General features: G+C 41.3%; 1 protein-coding gene across 5 annotated transcripts in view; it reads right to left on the reverse strand.

Annotated features, from left to right (window-relative positions):
- Nucleotides 1-27,176, reverse strand: part of UNC13B (unc-13 homolog B) — a 206,493-nt gene that overhangs the window by 33,399 nt on the left and 145,918 nt on the right. For all 5 annotated transcript variants that reach the window (XM_056514073.1, XM_056514072.1, XM_056514076.1 and 2 more), the window contains 13 exons: nt 26,641-26,756; nt 24,680-24,843; nt 22,571-22,721; nt 21,515-21,583; nt 19,201-19,290; nt 17,591-17,725; nt 16,663-16,796; nt 15,668-15,753; nt 8,134-8,260; nt 3,435-3,531; nt 2,498-2,641; nt 2,285-2,362; nt 1,669-1,746 (listed from right to left, as the gene is read on the reverse strand). In XM_056514073.1, the coding sequence (XP_056370048.1) occupies nt 1,669-1,746; nt 2,285-2,362; nt 2,498-2,641; nt 3,435-3,531; nt 8,134-8,260; nt 15,668-15,753; nt 16,663-16,796; nt 17,591-17,725; nt 19,201-19,290; nt 21,515-21,583; nt 22,571-22,721; nt 24,680-24,843; nt 26,641-26,756 (1,469 nt within the window). The remainder of the gene's footprint in view (nt 1-1,668; nt 1,747-2,284; nt 2,363-2,497; nt 2,642-3,434; nt 3,532-8,133; nt 8,261-15,667; nt 15,754-16,662; nt 16,797-17,590; nt 17,726-19,200; nt 19,291-21,514; nt 21,584-22,570; nt 22,722-24,679; nt 24,844-26,640; nt 26,757-27,176) is intronic.

The raw sequence follows: 27,176 nt of genomic DNA on the forward strand, positions 1-27,176 counted from the left end.
CATAGAATAGAACTGCCACAGAAAGTAAGAACTGTCCTTCCTGAAGGAGGATAGAACCCACAGATGTATTTATTTCCAGTAACTTCTGTTGTCAAAACTGTTGTCTAACCTATTGATACCCAATTGTCATGTTCAATCTGCAGCCAAAAGACTATTAAAACTAGGACAAAAACCTTGTTCAGTCTAGCAAAACAGAGAACCTGGCAGTTTTCGAGTCAAGAAGCGATGTACTACACAGTCACCAAGCGGGAAACCCCTGGGGACAGCAGATAATGCAGGCACCTAACAGAACATGATTTATTTCTGGTGATCAGTGGCAGCCCCATGAAGTGCAATAAGCACCATTTGAAAAGAAAATAAAAAAAAAACCCACTTCCAAAAACCAGCTTCCTAGTGTGTTTGCCACATTTCTTCCTGTTTTACTCCTTGCTGTCTGGGTTTCTCTCCCCTTCCAGTCTTTTGGTTGCACAGTACAGGGGAAATAGCAGGTTAATTACCCCCTTTTTACCTTATTTACACGTCGTGTGGAAGATTTTAAAGGGCAGAATGCAGAGAAGAGATCTAGTCTAGCGAAAGTGGCCAACAATCTCAAGAAACACTTTTTTTTCTCCATTTATTTAATACAGTATCAGGAGATATTTTCAATTTTATATATAGGGAAACCATACTTAATGGCTACCACTACAGAAAGTAGTAGTAAATTGATTCCTTAAGGGAAATTAAATCACAAGCATTAAACTTTTATAAGCCACTTCACAGAAATTTCATTGCAAGTTTGTTTTTTCCCAAAAATGAACGTTTAGCTACTGCTGCCATTACAGCAGGAAGCATATAATGCTAGTTCTTGAGGCAGGACTCTGAAATCAGGAGTACTGAGGTGACCTCTGAAAGAATGACAACAAATTTCCTTGCCTCATGGGGCAAATCTATTTGTTGAGATTTTTGCCACTTCACAGAATTCCGCCACTGAGCACAAGAAAGATTTAGAAAAGCAGTACAGGCAAAAACTGAGCTGTCCATCAGCAAAGCTGACTTTCCTCTTGCCACACAGGTCATAGCACAGATTCTATCACAACACAACCAAAAAAAATGCACTTGAAAATAATTTTTCCTAACATCAGCATCAGCAGGCTTTTCTCCATCTTCTTGAATCTTGAAAAGCAATGAAAAAAGAAGAGAAAAAAAAAGATACATATATTACATCGGCACAAAAACAGTGACCTGGATGAGAAAAACATTATTTCTGTAACAATTACCATGTCATAACAAATGGTCATCTCTGAATATACCTCAAAACATGAGTAGAGAACTCATGTGCATGTCTGTAATGTATTAGATATTGGACATTTCACACTAAAGGCACTGTCCCACATTTATATGCCATATAAAATGATTCAGTGTCCACCAGCCACACCGATGTGAGCAAAACAGGAAAACTTTTCTTTCCTTTCCTACACCATTCTGTGCTCCAAAACATTTTCCCCTGCATTTGATGACAGATTTAGCTGGGAAGCCTTCAGTCATGGCTGTCTCTCCACACTTACAGTGCCAAGTGTCACAAGGCACTCCTCACGACTGCAGTCTTCAAGAACCAATATGATGCAAACAGCCCAGCAACAATAGTGCAGAAAGAATGAGGAGTAACACCCAGTCTTTGAGCTTTCTTACCTCTTTACCACCCATGGCTTCAAACATCTTCTCCAGCTGCACCCGCAGTTGTTGGATGTTGTTCATCAGGATGCAGGGCTGAAGAGACAAAAGCAGGTGACTTTTACTGCTCAGGACGCCAACACACTGTCACCAGTGGGAGACCTTGTGCCTCAACACCCTTCCCTAAGTACCACCAGATCCAACATTACATAGAAGGCAGGATATGCTCAGATTTCAGCACTCAAATATTAAAAAAAATATTTAAAAATCCATTTTTCTCCAGCTTGAAATGGTATGGTCAGTTCCCTGCTGCAGAATACCCAGATGAACAGATCTCTCTAAGTACCAGATCTACAGAGCAATCTGTGCCCACTTTTATTATTTTAAATCAAACAACACAGGCCATGTGGTTTCAAGGAGACCTGACAGCCTCCAAACCCTGCATACTATCTTCAGGAAGCTGTTTTCATTTTAGGTCCAAGCCAGAATTTAAACTTCAAAAGCATCCAAATGATGATAAAAACAACACTGAAAATATTTACATCACCACCATGGTCAGGTGCAATGTGAGACTGGTTTCATCAGGGCAATTACATGATTCTTTCGGGGAAAAGAGAATCTCAGCATAACTTACCAGTTTTTCCTTGGAACAATAGGACTCAAAGCTCTTGGAGAGTATGTCAGCATACTGCATCAGCACTTTCCCAATAGTCTGTGAAGACAAGATGTGAGCACTGTTACTTGTCCTCTACCACTGCAGAAGAACTCCAGGAAGCAGAACACAAAAAATCATCCTGTCTTACACCCCACTAAGAAAAGATAGACATCTGGATGCTGGGGGTATTACCTTAGCAAATCTCCTGTTATAGTGGGCAACAATGACAGGGTCTGGGCACTCCAGCTTCTTAATGATCTCAAAGCTCTGGTTGAGCTGGGTGAACACATCCACCACTGAGCAAGAGAAGAGAGCGTGCTCAGATGTTTGCTGGAACTAAAACAGAAGTACAAAGAGTCATTGTCAAATGAAAGATCTGAAATATACCCACCCATGGGCGTTTCCATCATCACATTGAAGCAGGGTGACTTTACCAAAACCTACATATTCCTCAGAATTAGCCAAAAACTCTTCAAAAGGCCTAGAGGAGATAAATAGCCTTTTTTGGTTGGATTATAAATTTACTGTCCTTCATTAGCTATGATCATGACAAGCACCAGGGAAATGTACCATGATGTTGAGATCCTTAATGTAATGCATGGTTTGCCTGTCAGTTAATGAGGGAAGGAGAGTAAAGAGCTATTTTAATTTTTTTTTTTAGATTTAGCTTTTAAACAGAATGTTGCATGAATATCACAGACTACAGTGCCAACAGTCACTGAATAACAGGAAAGCTCTTCTCTCCATTGGCAATACTCAGCAAATTAAGAGTAAGATTTGTCTGTCAGTGGATTAAGGTCACATTCTCATTGCATGACTAAGTACATGCAAAGTGCCTCAATTTTCAATTTCAATTACTTCTCCCAAATGGAGACAGTCAAGAGAGCGCCAAGCCACTGGCTGACAGATTAACAGCAGCAGAACAGACAAAAAAGAATGATATGCACCTTGCTATTAAGAAGTTCCCTGTGACCTGTAAAGTACTAAAATAAATGAGTTTCTCACTTGTTTAGCAAGTGAAAAGGACCACATCCTCCATTTGTAAGACAACTGAATTTATAGTGCTTTATTTAGTTCTGTGCACTGAATGATGTAACACCAAGTCATGCACTCAGAGTGACCTACATACCCCATCTTTTTTATCTCTCTCCAGAGCACCATGCAGGAAATCTAAGGAAACATCTTCATTTTCGTCCAGCCATTGCATCACAAACTGCTCAAACCACCTGCAGGGGAGCAAAGACAGCAAGTCACAGCAGGAAAAGGAGGACCTCAACCCTAGCAAGCCTTGTGAAAGCTGTCAGATGTCTGAATGCTGCTGTCCTTGTGTGCAGCCCAAGTTCCCAAACATACCTGCACCTCTACACAAGCTAACAGTGCCAGTACCATCACTTGGGCTGGTTCTGACCCGTTTTTGTCCTTCTTCCTGTCTTTTCTTGGTACCTTCCCCTTTACCCCGCATTGAGAGCCACCTTTAACTTCGCTTCACCTCAAAACACTTTGTCTTTTTTTCTCCCTTCCATCCACGTGCCATGGAGCACAAGGAAGACCTCTACACCCACAGGCACCTGTCCTGTTGCTCACTTGGGTATACCAAACAGGCAATGTGAAAATAGGCAAGCTGAGAAGCAGCTTCAGTGATGGGATCTGACAGCTGGTCCCTCTGTCCTCTGCTCCAAGGGACATACACAGTACAAAAGGGGGCGTGTGTGTTTTTCTTGTGTTTAAGCAGTAACAAAGCCCTTACAGCCTTATTTAAATGTCTATCTAGAGTTTGTTGTATGCAAGTGCCAACACAGCACAGCTGAAGCAAATCTTAATTTCAAATATTACTAAACAGCATTCACAAACAGGAGAAATTATTGTCCACGTGTAATTTAGTCCATACAAAAGATTATTATTACATGAGCTTAACAGAGTACAGCCTTCTCTACACAGACAGCTGTGTTCATAGAGATTGTGCTAATTGTGGGCTGAGTTTGCAAAGAACATGAAAGCATGTGCCAGACATGAGAGGGAGATCAAGAGCAAATTCGCAGGCAGAGCATACTAGATAGCCTTAAATAATCTCTACACTTTGAAATATAAAGCACATCAATGCTAATATTGGAAATTGTAACTGACACAGCGCTAAAATGCCAACAGCAACCTGTCTATGCAGCCCTATTTATTATAGACAGCAAGAGTGGAATACTGTCAAAGACATATGGACTTCCTGTATTCTGGAAAAATTCCTTTTGAATGGCACTTCAGGCTCCTAAAAGTCAGCATATGTTGGAGTCTGCTGCAAGTTTCTCAAGATTTCAACGTTTTCTTTTAAACTGCAATAGTGTATTTTAAACAGCTTAAGCCTTAGAAAGGAACTCAGGCAGTTTACAAGGAAGTAACTATACATCTTCCACCTGTTTCACAGCTCCCAGGCTGTGAGTTGCTGACTGCTGCACATGTCACAGGTCAGTGTGCAGGGAAGATTACTTGTTTGTGCCAGAAGCCACAGTTTTCACTCTCAGAAGGAGAGCAACTTCCTGATTATCATTCATCCTTAGTTACTGCACCACATTCACAAGAAAGGGCCATTTGCTGTTGAGAACACTGCCCATTTTTATGGATACCATATGTTGCTACACAAAATCAAGCGTCAAGGTATACCTAACTGTCTTGCCAAATTGTCTAAGCAAAGGTGGCAGAGAAAATGGTACTGTTGGGTGGGTGGGAGTGGTGTATTTGCCCCGTCCCCCCCGCCCCAATAAAAAAAAAGCATTACCTTCAGGAGGAGGTTTACTATGAATATTGAATAAACCACTTAGATCAGGAAATTCTGTAAAATTCTGCAAAGCCAGCCTCAATTTTGTCCTCTGGTTGACAGAAAATTCTGAGACATGCAAATAATTTATAAATACTCCAGTCCAGGTATACATTCAGAGCCAAACTATGTTTTGAGCTGTAACACAAACCTAGAACTATCTTAGCCCAAATACCTCTTACAATATTTTACTATCAGTCAGGTCTTGGGCTGCTGAGCAAGTCAGAGTAGACTCTAAGGACTACGAAGGCAACATAGCCACAGCAATATGCAAAATTATGTAGTACAAAAATGAATAACAATAATGTGATTCCATGCAGAAATAGCTTCAAAATGTTGTTATACGGTAAATATCTTCTCCCTCATCTGCTTCAATTATTGGCCAGGAAGCAAACGCTGTAATGACTCACACACCAGCACACACGGCAGTGGCTCACAGTGCTGCTTCAGAGACATTCTGTGCTCACAGGGGTCAGCACAGCCTGGCTCCAGATGGCACAGCCAAACTCACCAAACAAGGTCTGCACAGAGTACACTTCATTCCTACCTGCTGGAAAAAGCAGCGGCGCTTCACGACTAAATATAAGTTCACCTCTGTTGGCTGCACAACAGTGAGGCAACACAAAAGGCTACCACTTCAGCTTGGCCATGAGCCTGGCTCCCTCAGGGTCATACTCTGCAGGTGAATTAATCTTGTTCATTTGCTGTGGTTATCTAAGGAACAATCTCTGTGCCTTGGCAAAAGCCAAGGCAAGAAGGCAGGCAGGGTTCCAACGAGTAAAAGAATAAACACTGTGTATGATGAAGAGAGCCAGAATAAGTCGACAGGATCTCAAAGGAAGGAGTATCTTTCTCCACCAGAGAGGAGGTAGGCTCCAGTACAGCTACAATGCTACCTGTATGCTAAGATCAGTATTTAAACAAAGCATAGAACATGTATATACACACCTAAAAAGCTGGAGTTTTTCAGGAACTGACACCTCACAGCTTTTAGCTGGCAGAGAAGTTTTGAAGATTCACTCCCAGTTACATAGTTACTTCCATTTCAGAAAATGTTTCTGAGTTTCAGAAAATAAAGGGAGTACAAAATTCAGCTTCAAGACTTTGGACTCTGCACTTTGTTCAGTCATATCTCAAGGCTACCAGGAACGTGGCTTCTCAGAGTTTATAATCTGGAAGAGTGAATTTGTGGATAGCCTTTTTCCTGACAAGCAGACAGACAGCCCAACCATTGCCTGGACAGCAGGAATTTAGTTTCATCTAACGAGTTTACCAATGTGCAAACCTGATGTGTGGAGTCCTTTGTTTAAATAAGTTTTGAGGCTAAAAATACTTGTGATGAAACAAATCAAAAGACAACTCATATCAAGGGGATATTTTGTGACAGGTGAAGGTTACGGTTGAGATAAACATCACCTGTGTCTGACAATGTGGCTATTGTACTGAAATAGGAAGGTGAAGTAACAAAGCCAGTGGCTGCAAATGCACATGAGCACTAAAGCTGTACACAAAGGCCAGCAGAGCAGAACAGACCGAAGAACAAAACCCAACATCATTATCCTGATTACACAGGAGAAAAAGAGAGATTAAGAACATCTGATGGCTTGCATGAAACTGCCCTGACTCAGAGGCACAGCAAAAAGAATGGGGCTTCTGAGACTGTCACTCCAGCACCCTGCTCACTGAGCATCTCATGCCTCTTGCTGACCTGATTTCTTAATCAGGCCCACAGCCCACACCGAGCAATTATGCCCAACTGGCTCAAGTCTGATTAGTATGCAGCTAGCACCAGGCTTGAGGGACTGCATGCACAACAGAATGGCAAAAGAATTCAAAGTGCCAAACTAGAAACACAGTCCAGGAAAAACGTGTTTGTCAAGAGGGGCTAAGGGCTGCATTTAGACAGCACAGAACAGTCACGTATGGGTGGGAACAGCAGTGTGGTGTGACACAATTCTGAGGGTGCCTGCAGACCAGCCAGTGACCCACTGGGAGCACCACCAGTCAGCAAAATCTCTGAATAAAAGAAAAAAAAAAAGGTTGCTGCCAACAAAGCACATGAGAGCAGCAGCACAGCCTGGAAGGCAATGCATGGCAAGGTCTAGATGAAACATCAATATTTAAGGCCAAGTGTTACATTTAGACACCAATTGTCTGGAAAGAGGTGAGTAAACCTTACTTACAAGGAAAGCTAGGAACAAACAAGAACCAGCGGAAGACCATAAAGAAGCATGAGCAAAGCATTTTACTCTTGGAAAGCAGGAACAATTTATTCTCTAATAAACTGCAGCCTACAACAAGCTCAAACTGAAGCAAGAAAGATTTGGGGGGGGTGAAAAGGAGTGTATGTTAAATCCCCAAAACCCGGTGGAGGAGTAACAGCAAAGCACAAAAGTAGCAGTCTCACAGTGTTATCTCCTGGTTGCTCAAACACCCTTTTGGTCTCACACACCTTCTCACAACCTTTTGGTCTCACACACCTTCTCACAATCTTTTGGTCTCACACACCTGCTCACAACCTTTTGGTCTCATACACCTTCTCCAGGTCTATTGCTGCTCTTTTAAAGTTAGGAATTGCAAATAATTGCTTAGATCTCAAGAGCAACAGCTTATCTGATATTTCCAACTAAGCCACCCAGTCTTACTAAGAAAGAGAAAACATTATCTTTACTTACAACTCCTGTGGTGTGTGTCTGCATATGACATCCATGTACAGTATATATACATAAAGCCTATCTGTAGGCACACATCTTCTATTCAAGAACTGCCCACACTGCAGGCACAGAGTAGCTTAAAGTCTGTCTATGCCATTGCTAAGCTTTGGAAATGTTGGGAGATAGTGTACAATAATGGATTGAGTCAGGTGAGGGGAACACCAGAGAGGACACACATGCACATAAACACAGAAAACTGGGAGGTAAGAAATGATGTATCTTGAAAGAGGCCACAGGAGGCTACCCTACTGCCAAGGCAACAAAAGGAAGCAGATAGTGGGGATTTACTACAGGAGACACAGAACACTCACGCTGGATATTCAGGCACTTTTCCCTTGAAGGCAGGCAAATCACGAACGTATTCGTTGTACAGCCACTTCACTTTGAAGTGTAAATTCATATAGTCCGCACTTTTACACAGCCTGTGCTTCTCATGCTCTGTAAAGTAAGGGAAAAAAAAGCAGTTAGGTCTGAATTCACCCCCGTCACCACACCAGGCATGGGAAGGACTTATGAAGCATGTCTGCAGAATGCAGGGGTTGAGAATGAAGCATCTACAGACTCGCAAAATCTTCACAACACAGGATTTTGGCAGCAGGCAAGAGTTCTTGGAGGTTGGGACCATTGGGGCTCTGGAGTATTTTTCTGTAGCTCTAATTAATACTTCCATTTGTTGAACTTTTTTTGTTGTCAAAGCAATAAAAGCAGAGCAATCTCTTCATGGCCTTTTCATTTAACATATCACAGTTGAGACTCCATCTTTGCAGGGGCAAAATCAAGGCAAACAAATCTGTTCATTCTTGGATATAAACAAAGGCAATACCAACATGTTACACTGCATTCCCTGTGAGACAAGAGTAGAAAGCACCAAGACTCTGACAGTGTCACTCAAGCAAGATCAAACAAGCTACACAGGAACTGGAGCCTTTCCTGCTCCCGCTTGGCAAAATTAGTGTTTCTCTTCCCCAAACAGGGTCTGCTGCTGAGCCGCTCCCTCCTGCCAGGTTTCTTTATGTTTTTGTGCCTAGGCAATGATGAGAAAATGCAATTTCTCCCTGTACAATGCCCATACCTTCACAACAGAACTCTTTCCACACACCTACACCACTAAAGCACTGGCCATAATCAGACATATGCTCCTGCAGAGATCATCTCCACAGACCACTGCTCCCCTTCCTCATCAGGAGAAATTATGGTCCATGCCTTCACTCTCAAGGCCCTTCACAGCCTATGTCCATACTACCATCTTTCAGCAACTGACTCCCACCTCTGATCAACCCACAATTATGTATTTAAAAGACTTGCTAAATTCTCCCAAAAAAAGCTCAACACTTTCTCCCAAGCTACCACTCATATGCTTATGCAGGCAGATCCTTCTACTGCACTGCTTTTCTTCAAAATCTTCCTTGAAGAGATTAAAACTGATTCCTTTTTCATGATATGAGGACTTAGCAGCTGGCTTTTGCCTGCACTGTGACCCTGCATCATCAGGTGATAAATCCTGCACTCCTGCTCCCAGTGCCTCCTTTTTTCCCAGTGCATCTCTTTCTTCTGCCACAGCAGGAATACACTTCGTGCCAAGCTTTTTGTTCACTCTAGCATTACAGCAAGCTGCTAGTCCTTGACTACAATGTGAGATACTATACTAAAACATACATGATTTTGGCTTAGTATCAGGTTTTCATCCCAGTATTTGACTTTAGACTCTTCCTTCTACCTTTAATATGGAAACCTCCTCACTGATCTAATTTTCCAAGGGTATCACTGCTCATGTGCAGACAGCTTTCAGCTGTGTTAAAAAGAGGGAATATTTTTCTCAACTTTGAATGGCTTATTAGCTGATAGGCATGCTTATCTTACAACATTATCTACTTTCAGGTAAAAGTGAATTCTTGCAATTAATTCAAAACATTGAGAAACTTCCACATCTCTCCTGAACCTTCATCAACATGCACAAGAATAAAGTCCAAATCAAGTGCGAATCATCCAACTGAAAACACAAAATCCAGAGTAATCTTCATGCAAAATTTTTCCATAAACCTTGTCAACTGTCAAGCAGTTGAATGTTCCAGTGGTTCGCTGGCAAGCTTTTGAACAGTGTAATACACATTTCCTTCTTGTTCATGTGCCACAGACCCACACAGATACAATCTCAAAAACGAAAAAAACAAAAAACAAAACAAAAAACAAACAAACAAAAAAACCCCAAACAAACAAACAAAAAAAGAAAAAGAATGAAAGAAAAAAGGAGAAACCCAATCTTTGTTTTAAAGAGATTAAAATGCCCCATATCTGAGAAACATAATCCTCAGAGGTCATGGTTCAATGGACAAATTACACGTACTATGGTCCATTTCACTCTACAGGGAACTGTGTAAAGTCCATTCCTGTTTTACATTAATAACCTCATATCCTTCTTGAGCACTAAGAAAGCAGGAGTACACTCAGTGTCTGAACTGCTGACCCTCTGCTATCCCTCAAGCAACAGCAGAAGAAAATGAGAACTCCCTCTGCAGATCTGAAACTGGAAACAAACAGAGCAATAACTGTGCCTGCTCTGCTCCCTGTGAGTGAGGAAACCGATGGACAATTATAACTTCATTAACTCAGACGTGTGCTGCCGCCAGCTGCTGCTCTCGCATGTGGAAAATGCTGCTCCTGCCAAGGAAAGGTCTGACTTGGATGTAAAAAGGACTTTAATCAGATTTAGCTCCTCAAAACTAAACAATGCACTAAAAGCAAGCATTCCAAGCCTCTTCCTGTTTTCTAGGACATCTAAAATACATCTAAGTTGCAGAAGAAGAAGATTCAAAGCAGCCACAGAAGTATTAACCCAGTGCAGCTACTAGGACTACCTGGCCATCTAGACACTAAAGGAGACACTTGACACTAAGGGATAAAACACAAGAAAATAAAAGAAAGGAGAGGTCTTACCGCCATAAAAGAGAACTTTACGTATTCGAAAGAAAGGAGGGGCTTGTGACAGAGAAAAGACAAGAATGAACAGCTCAAACATTCTGGACAATAAAGAAAGCCAATGAAGACCCAAACCCCCCTCCATCCCCAGCTTGCACCATCTGCCCTTCCCTCTTCAATGGACCCCACATAGTTTTGATCAGTTGCTTCCCTTCTAAGTGGACATGTTTAAGACCACTTGAAGGTGACATGGAAACACATCTGTCAGAGGCATACATTGAAAACCCATTTTAGAAAAAGTAAAGTGAAGATCCTGGCAGCCATCAGTCTTAGAACATTCCTATTTTGCTTTATAACCTGCTGGCTTTTAAGGAGTTCAGCAGCAGCAGTAGCAGCAGAATAGCATACAGATATTGCGCAGCAACTGCTGCATTTTATCCTGAAAAGACCACAGAGTTCTGTAAGTCTCCCACACTTCCTTAGCAGATTTCAGCTGCAAACAGCCTCCTACAGAGAAAACCTTTTGAAGTCACCAAGGCCATATTATTAAGACATTAATAGGGAGCTGCTACCTAGCAGCACACTCTATAGTATTATGTCCAGTTGTCCTTTTCAGACAGAAAACAGGACTTCTACCACACTCTTCAATCACAGGTTTTTTTATTTCATTGTTATTTTCATGGGTTAACTTTCCAGCAAATTATGCCAAATTTTTGTAAAGAAACTCTCAAAGGTACCACGGCTGTTGAAGTGTCAACACTTTAGATAGCTGGCATCTGTGTGTGCCTCTGATCCTCTTCTCCTTATTAGAAGTGAGAAAGTGGCAGAATGATTTATTTCAATCCTGCCTGCCAATTCTACTCAGTCTCTTTTCCTATCAGAAATGTTTCCAATTTGCAGCTCTCCTAATACTGATGTGTCCAAACTAAGGTGAAATTCTGCTGTCAAGGATGACGTTGATTTTCTATTACTGTCTTTTCAGGTGCTCCTAGCAAAGGAAGAGCAGAAGCCTCTTCGCTCGGGGTCTTTGTGCTTTCTGGGTGACAGAGGTTTCAGGGTGCACAGCGACAAAACTACTAACTACAGGCAGTGTGCTAACAGAGAGGCAATCCAGCTGCTTGAGCACCAGGCAGTGTCCCAGGGCTGGAGCCTATTGTATGGCTTGGAAAATCACCCTCTACCCTACCGTGACTCCAGGGACATGCATATATGATCTGTTTTACTCTTGGGCTGATGGGGTACAAGGGACACTTCTCAAAGACACAACAAACAGGGAAGTGCTGGATCTGCTGTGCCTGGTGCCTTGAGTACTCACTATTTTGAGGGAGAGAGAAAACAAGTGGGGTAGATTCTGGAGCTTGTGCTGTGTCTCAGACACTGAATCTCTTTTGACAAAGGCGTAAGATCCAGCAGTCAAACACTGCTGCCGTGACTACTGCTACCAGCTGCTGATTTATACAGAGAATAGTGTTTCATTTTTATAATTCAACACTTTACACAATAGCAATCTAGCTCTTCAGAAGGTGCCCAAAGGACACATTGCTGCAGCATCTATAGGATGGCATGAATTCCGGATCTGAAGCCCTTAACATTCTAGGTATAAATTAGGATTTATGCATTATCCTGAACAGGTTACACAGTGTATATGGGGGTAAGCTCCAGCTGGGAGAGGCATGATGGGGAAAAAGGAAAACAACTCAGGCACTGCTTTCCAGTTGAGAGAAGCCATTTCCCACTTATACCTCCCAATGCTCTTCCACACTGCCTACTGGAGAGCAATGTGCAACCATCAGGCTGGAAGAAAGGAGGAGGCAGTTTCACACAGCCAGGTCTAAACTCTTTCTACTCCAAAGTCTCCTTACAGCACATGCCCTCCATTTCTATGGTAGCAGTATGGTCTTTCAAGTCTTCTTTGCAGGTCTGTTTATTGGTGGCATAAAAATTAGAGAACACTAAAGCTACTGTTACACATTACATCCAAAGTGCTAAAACTATGGGTAACAGATGAAAGTCTTTGTCTACTCACAGCTACAAGCTCCATCAAGGAGCATGAACTTACCACTTGGTGAGGTGAATGAGCTCATGTTATCCAGAACTTAGGAACAGAAGGGAAAACACCAAGAAGAAAATTAGGGGCAAGTATTACACTCTGTGCTCATGTGCACATATCTCAAAAAAATAGATCAACTTTTGTTGCAGAGAGCTCCTGATCTCAGAGCAGACAAGAAATGTACCAAGGGATTATGTCACAAACTGGGAAAAGGAATATGAAACTCTTGGTGCAGGTTAACTGGTAGAAAAACCAGCAACTGAACCTGAGAAATGACAGAGCCAAGAGCTGAGGCTGGCAAATCTAATTATCATCCTACACATCATTTAATCAGTTTCCTTTAATCCCTTTTTCCCTAGTTTAAAAAAAAAAATGCAGTGAGCTAACACAATCATCTGTATTTAAAATATATGTAGTAAGGCCCGCAATTGAATTATTGTAGAGCTTGTTCTAAAGGTTATCTTCACAAGTTTCTGGAGAGCAAAGTAGTGTGAGGAATCACACTTGCCTCAAATAGAATTCTGCACCCTAAGCATTTCTTGAATATATATTTGGAAGAGACACATCCTAACACAGATTCTATCACTACTCAACCCTCCTGCAGAACTTCAACAGTTAGACTGCAAATAAATAACCAGACAGTTTTTACATTTTTGTTCAAAATGCAAAATCCCTGTCCACCAGCTGCATTTGTATCAACTTTTGCCACCAAAAAATATTTTGAAGAATATTTTGCTCTTTTCAGCAAGTATTTACTACGCACTGAGGAACTCATGGGTGATACCAATGCTTGTCTTAAGAAGCTCACAAGCGACCAGAAGGATGTCTGGAAAAGGTAAAATAAGCCCAGAGTCATCAGTGGGGACATGGTATGAGACATGAACAGAGAAAACATGGGAGACCAAGCTAATCTGGGCACCGGCAATCAAATAAAGCAAAAAAAAAAAAATAAATTATTCATGTCTTCTTTGACAGTCACCTGCAACTTTTTTACAGCAGGATGCAACAGGGAACAGGAGTCTTAGGAAGATGAGCAACTAGATCTGGAGACACGCAACTCTCACTGCTGCAGATAAATGAGGAAGATAGGGTGCTTCTAACATGCAGGAGAGCAAATTGATTACAAATTCTCAAAGGAGACCACACAGGAGTAGAAAGAACCATAGAGTGGGTTGGAAGAGACTATAGAGATCATCTCACTTCAACTCCCCTGTGACAGGCAGGGACACCTTCCACTTAGACCAGGCTGCTCCAAGCCCCATGCAGCCTGTCCTTGAACACTGCCAGGGATGGGGCATCCACAGCTTCTCCGGGCAATCTGTGTCAGTGCCTCACCACCCTCACAGGGAAGAATTTTTTCCTAATGCCTAATTTCAACCTATTCTCTGTCAGTTTGAAGCCATTTCCCCTTGTCCTGTCACTACACACTCTTGTAAAAAGCCCCTCTTCATTGTTCCCATGAGGTACCCCAGTGAGGTCACCCCAAAGGCTGAACACAATTCTTTCAGTCTTTCTTCATAGAAGAGGTGCTCCATCCCTCCTGCATAAATAAGGACAAAATTGAAAGGGGAGCTAAAGTGGTTTGCAGGAGCAAACAGTTTTTAGGGAAAGAGTACGTGAAATGATCACCATTGTGTTATCTCTAACACATGATCAAGCAGTGACAATCACTATAAAAGAGACTCTGCAACATAGTTAGTAGGTCATAGTCCTTCTTCCCGGTGTCTGTTCTTACATGAGCTTGACCTCACAAGACAAAGGCACTTTGGGGTACAAGCATACCAAAAAAGTTCCTAACACAGAACTGAGAACATTTCATCCAGCCCTGCAGTGTATCAGATTCAAGCCTACACTTGGCAAAGAGTGTCCCCCCACAGCACAGTCTCGACATTTGTTGCACTGGCAAAGATTAATAAAATAAATGGAATCAATCTTTTTCACATACAGAGCAACCCCACAGACCGTTTCCAACAAACAAAATACAGGCAGCTCTCTTTCTGGCAGCATTTTTCTTTCCTAACAATCTGAAGAGTCTAACTGGCTGTCACTCCTGTAAGGGAGTTCAGACCAAAACGGGGACAAGTGGATGAAGCAAAATTTTGTGAGTGGCCAAAAGCAGTAGCTTGACTTGGGTGTGGAATATAAATACAGCTAGCATGCCACAAGACAGCACTGGCACTTCACTTTTATCCCAGTCTCACCTTATGAATGATCATAAAACCCAACCCTGCAAGAGACAGTGGGAGTTGGATGCTCTCTGAAATTTGCGAAAAGTTGGTGAGATTGTGAAAATCAGTGTATAGAACTAAAACTGAGCTAAAAAACCAATCATCAGACATTTGGTCTGGACATTTGCTGGGTTCTGCATGCCTAACTAATTTTCAGAAACAGTAAAATTTCTGCCTTACTAGAAGGTGGAACTATGCAAAGACAAATTCAAAATGAAGATGCCTGCAGCAGGAATTGTTCTAACAGCATCTTTCTGCCAATGGGTTAGACAGGGAACTAGAGCCATGGCACAACCCAGAGCCCACCAATTTCTCCAATCCTTTCTATGACAGTACAATGGAGTATGAAGCTGATGCTGACTTTTGATCCAAGCCATCATAACTTCCATGCCAAAGGGAACTTCTGATGTCAAACCAACTGGAATGTCAATAAACAACCAGCAATACAGCCTCACATGGAGGTATACAGCTCATGCAGATCTCAGCCTCACTTCTGACCCATAAACCAACCGTGCACAAACAAACAAATCACTAGAAATCCCTGCTCCAATCAATGATGCTACTCATGAGTTTAAGCCTCATTTTCACCAAATGGATGGAGAACAGGAGACCAGAAGTAAGTCAGCTAACAGCAGTGAGACACTGTCTTACCTTCCATGGCATATTTCATATCCTGGGCAAAAAGACTCCACATCACCTCTGCGCTGATCTTCCCAACTGCAAGCTCCTGAGGAAACCTGAGGGGACATTTGGAAAAGGCTTTGGCATGTGTCAAAGCAAAGGGCACTTCTTTATTTAGCTCTGAGCTACACTACAAGGTGAAAAGCTCAGCGTTACAGATGCTTCCTTCACCCTAGGTAAAGGACCACGTGAAAATCAGAGATCATGGACTGTACTTTGTGGCACAGATTAAGTAAACGCAAAAATTCATTTCAACTCAAAAAGAGGTCCTGCACGTCTTTCCTAGAAGAGGGGCACAGAGACATTCTGGGAATGTGCTATCAATGCACCTTTCTCCCCTTCCCTGTCCATTTTTTTCTTTCTCGTTTTTGAGGGTTATTAGGCTGACAGACAATTGCTTATCATGTTAGATCAATGATGATTAGGGTACATTCCAGGTCTTTGTGTGCAGTACCTTGTAGGACCTCTGTCTCTCTCTGCCCTGTGAGACTGTAGGAGGGGTATTCACCAGGTAAACAGACCCATTTCAGGGTCCTTTCAGGGCTATGTAAACTCCACCCAATGCAATCTCCCAGTGCTGCACACCACATTCCTAAACCACAGTATAAGGCACCACAGCACTACTGTGTGGGAGTCTTTGTATGCATTAATGTGCACCCCTGAACTGCTCAACAGAAAAAACCAAAAGATCTCTCACCCCAGTTTCAGGTGCCTCCCTGAGTTCAGGATTGTAATAATCAGGGTGTTTGTGCTCGAACGCCATCGTAACTGAACCTTTTGAAACTCTTCCATCCCAATCAAAAAGTTATTTATATAGACAGAGACAGATAAGACAGAAAGACAGACAGACAAGATAAGTACTTCTATAAATGCACAAGTGACAGAAGAGATAGAAAGCAGTTTAAGAAATACAGCAGAGCACACACAGACTAGCATAAGCCATATGTGACATGAAGGATTCTTACTGATTCAGGACTGGGGTATAAGAATTCTTGTCCTCTTCTATGATGGAAACTATCAAAGTGATGAGCTTGGGCCAGAAATCAAGGTTTCTGATGCTGGGGCCCTGTTCCTCGGCAGGAAGGTCCTGAGTTTTGTTCTGAGAAGGAAGCCATTGGAAAACAAGCATAAAATGTAAGGGCAAAGAAAAAGCTGGAAAATGCAGATCACCATGCAAACTCCAAGCACACCTGTGGAACCTTTCTTCCAAAGAGCTTTAAATTATTAATGACTGCTGGCAACTTGTCTGATCTAATGCGAAACACAGTAACGTGCCAACTGGTAGCTAACTGGTGGCATCAAACCCAACTAATCTCTGTTTTGTCATCTACCATGCCAGGAGCAGGCCAGGCTCCAGCAGAGCTGCTGAGACATCATTTTCCCTAACCCTATTTCAAATACTTGCTCTTTAGGCACCTGGTTGGTGACATGTTGACATGTTGTGTGTGCATCACTACAGAGAGGCCACTGGAGCTCTCACACACTTGAGAAGAGTTTGTGTCTAGAGGTACCTCCTAAACCCAGTGCAGGATACTGGGTGCCTGAAAACAAGGAAAAATCTCACTGCTTGAGGTTTACATATGCTAATGACAGCTTCCCTGATCAGTCTACATTTGCTGTAATTTGCTTTTGCTCACTCAAAGCTACATCAAACCTTCCCTTCACAAATAACTGCTGAGGCTGGCAAAACACATCGTAATTAGTTAGTGTAAAACAATTATCATCCTTCCCCTTACTAATTAGTGCTCATTAATTGATTACAAATTTTGTGCATTCGGAAGATAACAAGTCACGCCACTTTGTTTGTGCTGGTTTTTTGAATCAATTAGTGCTCTTGTTATTATCTTAAAAAATCAGAAAATTTGGATTTCTGCCTGCTTATCAGCTACTCACAGGATCTGTCTGGTACTCCCGACTGTACAGCTCATGACAGTTGTTGAAAATGTACTCATAGGTGGAGTTGAGGCAAGCTTTTACACAGTCTTTCACCACCTGGCTAGCTCGGGGTGGACTCTGCAGCTCTTGGACCTGGCAGGGGGACAACAAAGAGCACAGTTCATAAATCAAACATGGAAATGACACATTACAATTTTGGAAACCCCTCAGGGCTTGGTGGATCTGCTTCCAGCAACTTGTGACCTGAAACCACAAATGGGTCACACTCCTCAGGCATAAAAAAACACTTATCTCCCTACAGTGACAACACTTATCTCCCTACAGGACCATTTGAAGCTTAAAAGAGATCTCGATGTGCCAAGGAAGATTCCCCAGAACAGACAGATCATGTGGCTTGATACGTGTATCACCTGAGCCAAACACACAATTTCTGCTGAATTTATAGGACTTTGTTACAAAAGCCTGCAGGCAATCATCCCCAACATTGGAAGAACATGCAACAGACCAGCAAAATAGTTTACATCTGATCTGTAAAGTCTTGCCAAAGACTCTCGTCTGCCTTCAACTACAAAAAAACTCCATTAAGTACATCTTTCATCAAAGCTTTATTGAATTTTAAAGCAATTAGAATCCTTATGGACATGCCAACTGATACACCTTCTCCTCTTGCAATTGCAGCTGTTTTCATTGTTTTCATTTTCATTTCATTATTTCAATGCTACATTGTTTTATAAAAATGCTGCAGAGGTACTTTAAACAGACAGGTAATAGTCACCCTGCAAACAGAACTATAACCTGACAGTTTTGATATTTTCAGTACCTCTAAACTTTTCAGAGTATTCCTATAAATCCAGCTTCCAATACAGACAGACTGTCTGAATGAATGTTCTTAAAATAAAGTTATCAATCACCATTTACACTAGGGCTTAGGAGTAAAATTTTAAGCACTTCCTTAAGTAGCTCAAATTACCAATTTGCTATTTTTTTTTAATAAGATAAAAATTTTTAAGTGACACATACTAACCAACAATAATAGGTTGTAATATTTTTAAAAAGTTTAGAAGCCAAAAATTAGGAAAATAAAATAATCTCATTACACAGTGCTAGGACAATAAACTGAACTATGAAACCAGCACATTAGCATTCATAACAACCCTCCTGGATCTCTATTGAGAGAGAGTATCCCACTTTAGTATCTCATCCTCCACAAGAGAAACTCTAAAATATTTACTAGATAGTGAAAATCCTTCCTAATGTTATTAAAAAAGCAAATTATCTTCCTAAAACTAGACAATTTCCTTTATTCTTCCTCCTCCACTCTTTTTTTCTTTTTACTTTTTCATGTTTTTGTGAGAGAGGGTGGGGGAGGGTTGTGCCATCCTTCTGACTGAAGAATAATAGGGGAAAAGCAATTTACATCTTCATAATGCAAAATACAGAGAAGTAAAGGCAAAATGTGGATATTTATACATGGTCAGCAGATTATTTCCATTTACCTTAAGTGTCTAAAACACAACAACATGAAACAATGGTTTGAAAACAGGAAATCAACCCCTGGGGGGAAAAAACTGCAGAGATGCAACTCCCATCCCTACCCATATCCCTACCTTCATCCTGAAAAAAGTGATGCTGGTCAGCAAATCCACTGTAGACTTCAGGTCCTGCAGCCGTTCACGGCTGCTGGCTGGGAAGTTATTCTGTTGACAGAAAAGGGAAATCCTGTTGGAAAGCACAGTCAGATCCATGCAAGGCTTCAAGCATGTGCTAAATAAGGAAACTGTCTTGGAAACACTTCCTGCTCAAGAAGCTTGTACCAGTCAAAACAATGCTCAATAAATAAGGCCTTTTTGCTGCAGAAGCTTATCTATTTGCTTAATTAAATAGCTTCTCATAAAAATGTAAAGAATGTGGATGCCAGGAGACTGACAGCCCTAGGTGGCAGGAATGGTGTCCTTGGCTGCAGAAGGAGCAGGCAGGGAACAGTTTCACCACTGGCAGCCCCGGCCTTTTGTCTGAGGTTATGTGAGCCCTTTCCATTCTGCACTCAATGCTTGGTTTTTTGGCATCTCTTCTGAGATATCAAGGGGTGTGGCATATTCAACACCTCTCCAGAGACATAAACAAGACCAAGAAGGAAAAATTAGCACTGCTCCCATAAGACGGTGCTGGAACCAGCCAGAACCCTGTGAGATGCCAAATGTAAATACATATGCAGAATGCAGCTAGCTTTGCTTCTTCCACAAAACTCTTCTCTTTCTGACCTCAGGCACTGGGCCCTTTCCTACATTCCCACTGTCTCCTGTGGACCTGTGTCCTTTAACAGCATTCCTATTCCTCAGCAAGTTCTTACATTCAAGCTGATGTGATTGGTTTTGCTGCAAGTAAAACAGCAGGGGCAATCTTCTCTTCACATTTGCACGTTCAAAAATGATTAGATATGAAGGTGAAAAGGGCAGAAGGGAACAGTTTTCACTTTTTACTGAGGACCTGCAGAAAAATATGCTGTCTCTTGACAGTGGTAATTGAGTATTACTGCAGTTCAGCTAACCACTGCAGGCAATTTGATGCTTTTTGCAGTCATTTGTAGATGGTCCTTCTGAGACAACTCTCCTTTTAAGAGTTAAGCTGTCCACATATGGGCTCTCTGGAACTCAGAGTACTTATCTAAATCAAAGACTTCCATGGGTCAAGACCTAAATACAAACCATTTGATGAATATAAATTTCCATCTCCTGTCTGGAAAGTTGCAAACTAACACCTTTTCTTTCAGAACTTAACCTGCCCCTTAGGGGCCTTAAAATAATTACTAAATGCTCTCATAATGCTTCAGCCATATCTCTAAATATAATGGCACCTAAATTATTTAAACTACACAAATCTTTGCTGGTCTTTAATGTATGATCGTTCTTGTTTGTGCACATTTCAGCTGCATTAGCCACCAAAAAGCAGCTTTTACTGAAAACCAAGCAAACAAAAACGGCAGCACTGCTACAGATTCCTATTGTCATGGGTTGATAATTTTCTCTCTGCTACTCTGTGGATCAGTTGGCTCTACTTAGACCTTCTCTTTCTAGTAATGTAGCTTTAGAACAGCTCTTCACACAATATTCCTTTTATCTTCTTTTTCACCTTGCCCCTTTTCCTTTTTGTTTTGTCTTCCTAATGCATCTCTCTTAATCTGCTTGTGTTTTTCTCCTCTGTATGTTTTTCCATGTGTCAGGAAAATGCTAAAATCAGAGGTGGATAATAAATAAAATCAAAGCTCACATTTTGCCAGCATTTTCAAGATTTTCAAGGAATTAGTCACTGAGTTAAATAATATAGCAAGGAATTTAAGGGAAAAAACCCAGCCAAGTCACATTATAAGACAACATTGACTCAGGAGGGGTAAAGAAACAAAGTGGAAGGTTTATGAAGCCTGTTGGACCAATGCTAACATATTCATCTCTTCATAATCTGCTGAAGTGGGGGGATCTGAAACCTGACCATACATCATGATTGAAGTTTGCCAAACCTAAAATAAGTGACAACATGGTCCTCTAAAATATTTCTGTCATAATAGGGGACAACAAGTCTATTTTCCCTTTTAATTGATACCCAAAGCAGCGGATAAGAGTAATCCAAATTATTTAATCCAATCCAACTTGGATTGGAAACCTCCAGGAAAGTATCAGAGATGAGCACCGTTCACAATGCTCAAATTATTTCAGAAATCTTGAGGAAGTTACAATGGAAGAAAAAAACAAGGTCTAAATTCTATCCATGAGGAAAACAAAACAGTACATTTGAGCAACAAGCTTGTCATGACAATTCCTTAGACACAAACTATATAAGAAGTTAAAAATGTAAGAGAAATCCAAAGGGTGTTTTTCCCTTCTGCACACCAGAATACCTGAAAGGATTCTGTTTATTCCCACTCACCCTGTACATTGAGAGATCAATCCGAAGTGAATTATGAAGCTGATCCAGAAGCTTCACAAATCGTTCTTTCTGTTGAGCAGAAAACACCAATAAACATTCACATATCACCACTGTCCAATCCATGTTCAGAGTAAGCAGCAAAATATCAGGTAATTGGTGTAAGATCTCATGAAAACAGGAGAAAGTAGTATGGATATATGGCATTGTGCAAAGAGCATTTTCTTTCTGTTCTTGGATTTACTTTTAAACTGTAATTATTTCTAAAGTCTGTGAAACATCAGAATTGTCAGACAAAACACTCCATTACCACTCTTAAGTACAGGCAGAACAGAACCATTCTGACTTTCCATCTGAAATTTACACCAAACTTGTATTTGAGGGAAAATATTTATTCAGAGATGAATAAATTACAGGCAGAAAAGGGTCTATTTCAGAGCAATGATACAGCTCTATGATCTTATCTAGATAAGTGACAAGTACTACAGGCTTCTTATGACATAACTTCTAAAGGTCAGGTCTCTCCACTGAATTGTGATTTGGCATTGTGAACACCTCCTCAATCTATTAATAAATTCTCAATCTGATGGGAAGCATAAGCTTTTTCAAATACTTTTCCAGCATGCTCAACTCCACAACTTACATACAAAACATTTTAACCATTAACGGGATAAGACTTCTTTTGTTGGTGGCGCTTTTTTTTTCTTACAGCAGCTGCTGTTTTTAAAAACAAAGTTCTGAAAATACCAGATCACACGGTATATTTTACCAAAAGCACCAACATGCAGAGTTAGTATTGTTTGCTCATTCCATACCATCTGTGCTCCATTATAATGTGAACACACAAAGAATAAACATCACAATACGTTACACTGATTGATATCTGAAATGTGTGATGATGAAGACAATAAACCCATGCTCTTTGTCTGGTGTAAAAGAGTTCCAACTCCTCACAAATTTAATGTTCCTTAAACAGAACAATTTATTTGCTGAAGGGGAGAAGCACCGTAGGCAAATTAAAGAAGTCCAATTGCAACATCACTAAACGTGCAAACCTACCCCAAAATTGGAGGCTGAAAAGCGGTCCGAAGCAGACACATTTGTGGAGGCAGTGGTGTGTGCATAATAAGCATTGATATTGGCAAGTAAGGTGCTCATCACAGCTGGCACGCCTGGGCACATGTATTTAGAGGAGAGACATGCAAAATGCCTGCAAAAGGACAGTGATGTTAAGCCATTCTGGTCTCTTTTGTGCAGTTTGACTTTACCCCTTTAATAGACTCTTTTGCTGGCGGGCACCATGAACAGATGGAAGTTACATTTCATCACTTTATGGAACTTCATCTCTGAGTTTTTATTCAGAAGGACGCCATCTAGGCAACAGCTCAAAACAAAGAGAAATCCCTTCACTGCCGCCATTTCCAGATCATAAAACAGTTTCTCAACCATTTGTGGCTGGCAGTACGTGACTTCATCTTGCCCTGGGTCCTGATGCCAATTCCTAGAACCAAGCCTGACACCAGGAAATTGACACGATTTGCTGCTGCTTGAGGCAGACACAGGTTCTGAGGTGAATGAAGTGTCATGAGGCAGCAGCAGCTGGAAAGCATTAATGCCCAGTCAGAGTACACACTAGTATTTCTGTGCTGCACTGATATGTGATTCCCTATGGCTAACCCCTTCAGCCTGCAAGGAGTGTGCACACTAATTTGAATTTTCCCATTCCCTCATTAAATGCAAGGAACCCTCCTCCAGGAAATCTCAAAATTATGCTAGGAGAATCCAGGCTTGTGAAATGATTAAAAAAAACTTAAAAAAATCTGTTAGACCTAAAAAAAAAATAATTCAGAGCTTAAGAGGTCTTCTATCATGGGAAATGGCAAGTAAAATTCATTCCAAGAGGCAAAAAAGATGAGCCATTTTTATGCAGAAATACCCACTGAGTTCCCAGATTAGATCTTTCTCCCTGAAGGACTCAGAATCACAGAATAGTTTGGGTTGGAGGAGACCTTTAAAGGTCATCTAGTCCAACCTCTGCAGTGATCAGGGACATCTTCAACCACACCAGGTTGCTCAAAATCCCACTCAACATTACCTTGAACACTTCCAGGGATAGGACATCCACCATCTCTCTGGGCAGCCTGTTTCACCACCCTCCCTGTATAAGACTTTGTCCTTTTATCTATCCCAAATCTAACCTCTTCAAGTTTAAAACCACACTTCTTACATGGTACTTACGTACCAATTGGTCATTTAGGCACTGGGTAAATATAAGCACATGAAATGGCTTTGTTCAGCATTAAGAAGAGAAGCTATGGAGAGCGGGGATCTAAAAAGCAAGGCAGTAGACCTTCATCCTTGGAAATTTTTCACATCCCTGAGCAGCCCAGTCCAACTTTCAAGTTAGCCTTGGTATATGCAGTCACTAGATCTCCAGAGAAACCTGCCAATTCTTTTCCATTCTGGCTTAAACCAATAGGCAGGAAAGCTGCTTGCAAGGTGACGTAAGTATAGTTCATAACTCATCTAAGGACTCATAACCCAAAACTTTCAGCTTCTAATGTGAAAAAGTTCACTGTTGTCTGCTGCATTTTATATTATATTTGAAATAAGAAATGAGCTAAGCATAGCAATACTAGTCTTTAAGAAAGAATGACTAATCCCAAATCCAAGTAAAAGTATAGTGACAAGGAAAAGGTTCTTTGAAGATACAAAACTGCATAAGCCTAGCTCCAAAGAAGACAAATCAGTGGCACCATTACTCTAACTTTCTGTAAGTGCTTTCAGCAGCAACTGGAAAATTAGTCACTTCAAAGGACTGTAACACTTGCCACAACAGACATACAGGACAAGTGCTTCCACAAAACCTCATCCCTTCCTGTATCATCAGAAATCTTCAGTGGGAACCTTGAGCAGAACCTTTTTAACAGAAGAGATTTGAGAGTCTCAGAACAGAAATGGCAGACAATAATTTCTAAACTTTGAGGACACCAGTGATGCAAAGACAGGAAGTCTCTTCCCATTCACAGTGAGCCCCATAAGGATCAGCTGTCACTGCCAAGCTTTCCATTATCAATATACTTAATCTGCTAAACAGTGAGAGTTACATCAATTAATTACAGCATTAGTTAATTATCTGCACTAAGGAACACAGGAAATGCATCTTACGTCATGGCCTGGTATATTGACTCAATGCCATAACGCATTGCAAATTCATCCACGATCTCTTGGGCTGTCTCATCAAAATACACCTTCCATGCATCATCTCCTTTGGCATCAGGGATCTTCACCACCCCATTCCCTTGCACATCTGTGAGATGGTGAAAGAGGTTCTGAAAAACAAAACAGGAACAAGTTTGTATGTGAGGCTGCTGAAGCTGCTAAGTAAGGTTCATGAAGAGCGTGGAACTGCTGAGGTGGTGGCACTAACACAAATTTCTTTGTTCTCCTCCTCTTTTTTCTCCCTGTCCACTCTGTATTGTCTGGTTTATCTTCTTTTCTTCTTGAAAGAATCTCATAGCTGAATTTTTCACATGCATACCTATGACTTTACCCAGTAGACAATGTGAATGATGCAGAAGAGTGCTTCAGTGCACTGAAAGCATACTCTAATTAGTTTTCCTGAAACCTACGCATTTCTGTCCTCAGAATGAAAATGCCTTAATATGGACAAGCTATTTAAACTAGCTGACGTTACAGTTCTGTATCAGCTTTGTAATTATTACATGGAACAGTCCAAACAGATTTCTTTTCCTGAAAAGGATACCCCTAAGATCACCCCTAACAACTAGATACTTTCATTATTATTCAACATAACCTTTCACTTTATCTAGTGCAGTTTTCAGCTATCATTGCTATGCAGAAATTGCACATTCAGCTCAGTGGGTTTCTCAGTAATCCTCAAATTCATGTCACTTAGAGATTCATCAGCCTTTCAGACAGCTGGCTCCCTACAGTAAGCAATGCAAAAGTCTAATGATCTCATTAGTAGGTAGAGGACTGTGCTTTACAGTACTATTTTTCCTGATTATATTATTCTTGCTGCAAATCATCTTCATTTTAAAATACACAAAAGAAAAAAAGGTGATAGTTAAGAAGATACCTATTTGCAAAAAAATGAACAGCAAGTGATCACGCATGTTCAAAGGATGAAACCAAAACAGCTTACTAAATAGTAGCCATCACTGAAATAAAAAAAACCCAACAAATATGTACTGAAGGATACAACACAGCCTACTAAAGAAGACTGCTTTCTGAGCTTTGTATTCATCTTACAGAGAGCTCCCTGGTAAGGCCAGAAGACACCAGAAGGCTCATCCAGCTCAGTGCCTGGGTAAATATGCTGTTCCTGTAGATGATCATTCCTCTCTGTGATACAACTGTCCTTCTCTGTGCTTAACCTTCACTGACCTCAGGATATTCTTGTATACAGGGCTCTGACTACTCTTCCTTTTTCAGGCACTTTTGAGACTGACCCTGCTGCCTGCCTTTTCTTTGACACAGATAGACTGAGCATCTCTCCAAGACAGGGTTTTCCCTTTAGTTTTTCTCACAAGTCTTCTTTGGATTTCTCCCAACTTCTGCAGCACTGCCTGTCCATCTCAGTCCACCCTGAGACAGGTCAGTACTCAGAAACCTCAGCTTAATCTTCTGCTCCCCATCAGTTTTTCGTAACTATCACTGCAGAAGCACAGAAGAATTTAGACCACCAATACCTGCATCAATCAACAGCCCAAGACAAGCCTCCTCAATCAGAATTTAGTCATAATGCCTCCTCTAAAGAAGGAGGTACAGTACACATTGAAAACATCACTCAAGAAAATTCAGAGGTTTCTCCACCTTAAACTCATCATGGGGTCTGAGTGGAACCAAAGCCTGATGACTGCTTGACAGTAGCACAGCTGTGACAGTGGGACAGACTGAGCCAGCCAGTCCCCAGTGTGGGAGAGACAGCTTAGAGCTGCCTTTGCCTCCTTGACAAATGTGTGTTTGATGAGTCAGTGTATTACCGGGCCTGCATGGCAGCAAAAATAAAGCTCACCCAGGGCAAAGAGGCACATTTCAAGGAAATAAAGGTGAGAAAACTGCTTTTTCAATAGTAAGAATGAACAGATGTTCCCACTTCTTACCTCATGAAGGCAAGTGTACTGAACATGATATGGAGCCACTTTCTCCTCGCCTTTGATCTCCACACTGATTTGCAGGCGAATAGCCCCGGACACTGCAGACTTATCTGTTCGCTTCTCTGGAAGGCAAAACCATCAGCAATTATATGCACTGTTCATGATCAGAGCACAGCCATCTCAGGGTGACAGCACTGGCAAAAGAAACTGATGGAATCTCAGGCTGAGTCACCAGAGAGAAAACTTTTTCTTTCAAATCATTGAATAATACTAAGTAGATATCAGCAAAACGACTGCCATGATACACCCTCAATATGACACATTTAATTAGAACTATGTACATTTTTAAACATAAGGCTGCCTTTTTGCCAGCAAATGTGCTACAGGGTCTTGGATTCAGTCAGCTGAACTAGAACCACCAAGGACAGATTCCTTTCCTGAGAACAGGGCTGACTGATGTGGAATTTGCCCCTAACTTCACCACAGCCCTGAACTCCCGGGAACTGCTGGAGGATTTTGGATCTCCTAGGAGATGACAGCTC

Source organism: Oenanthe melanoleuca, chromosome Z (genome assembly GCF_029582105.1).
Source record: "Oenanthe melanoleuca isolate GR-GAL-2019-014 chromosome Z, OMel1.0, whole genome shotgun sequence".
In the NCBI taxonomy this organism is placed as follows: Eukaryota; Metazoa; Chordata; class Aves; order Passeriformes; family Muscicapidae; genus Oenanthe; species Oenanthe melanoleuca.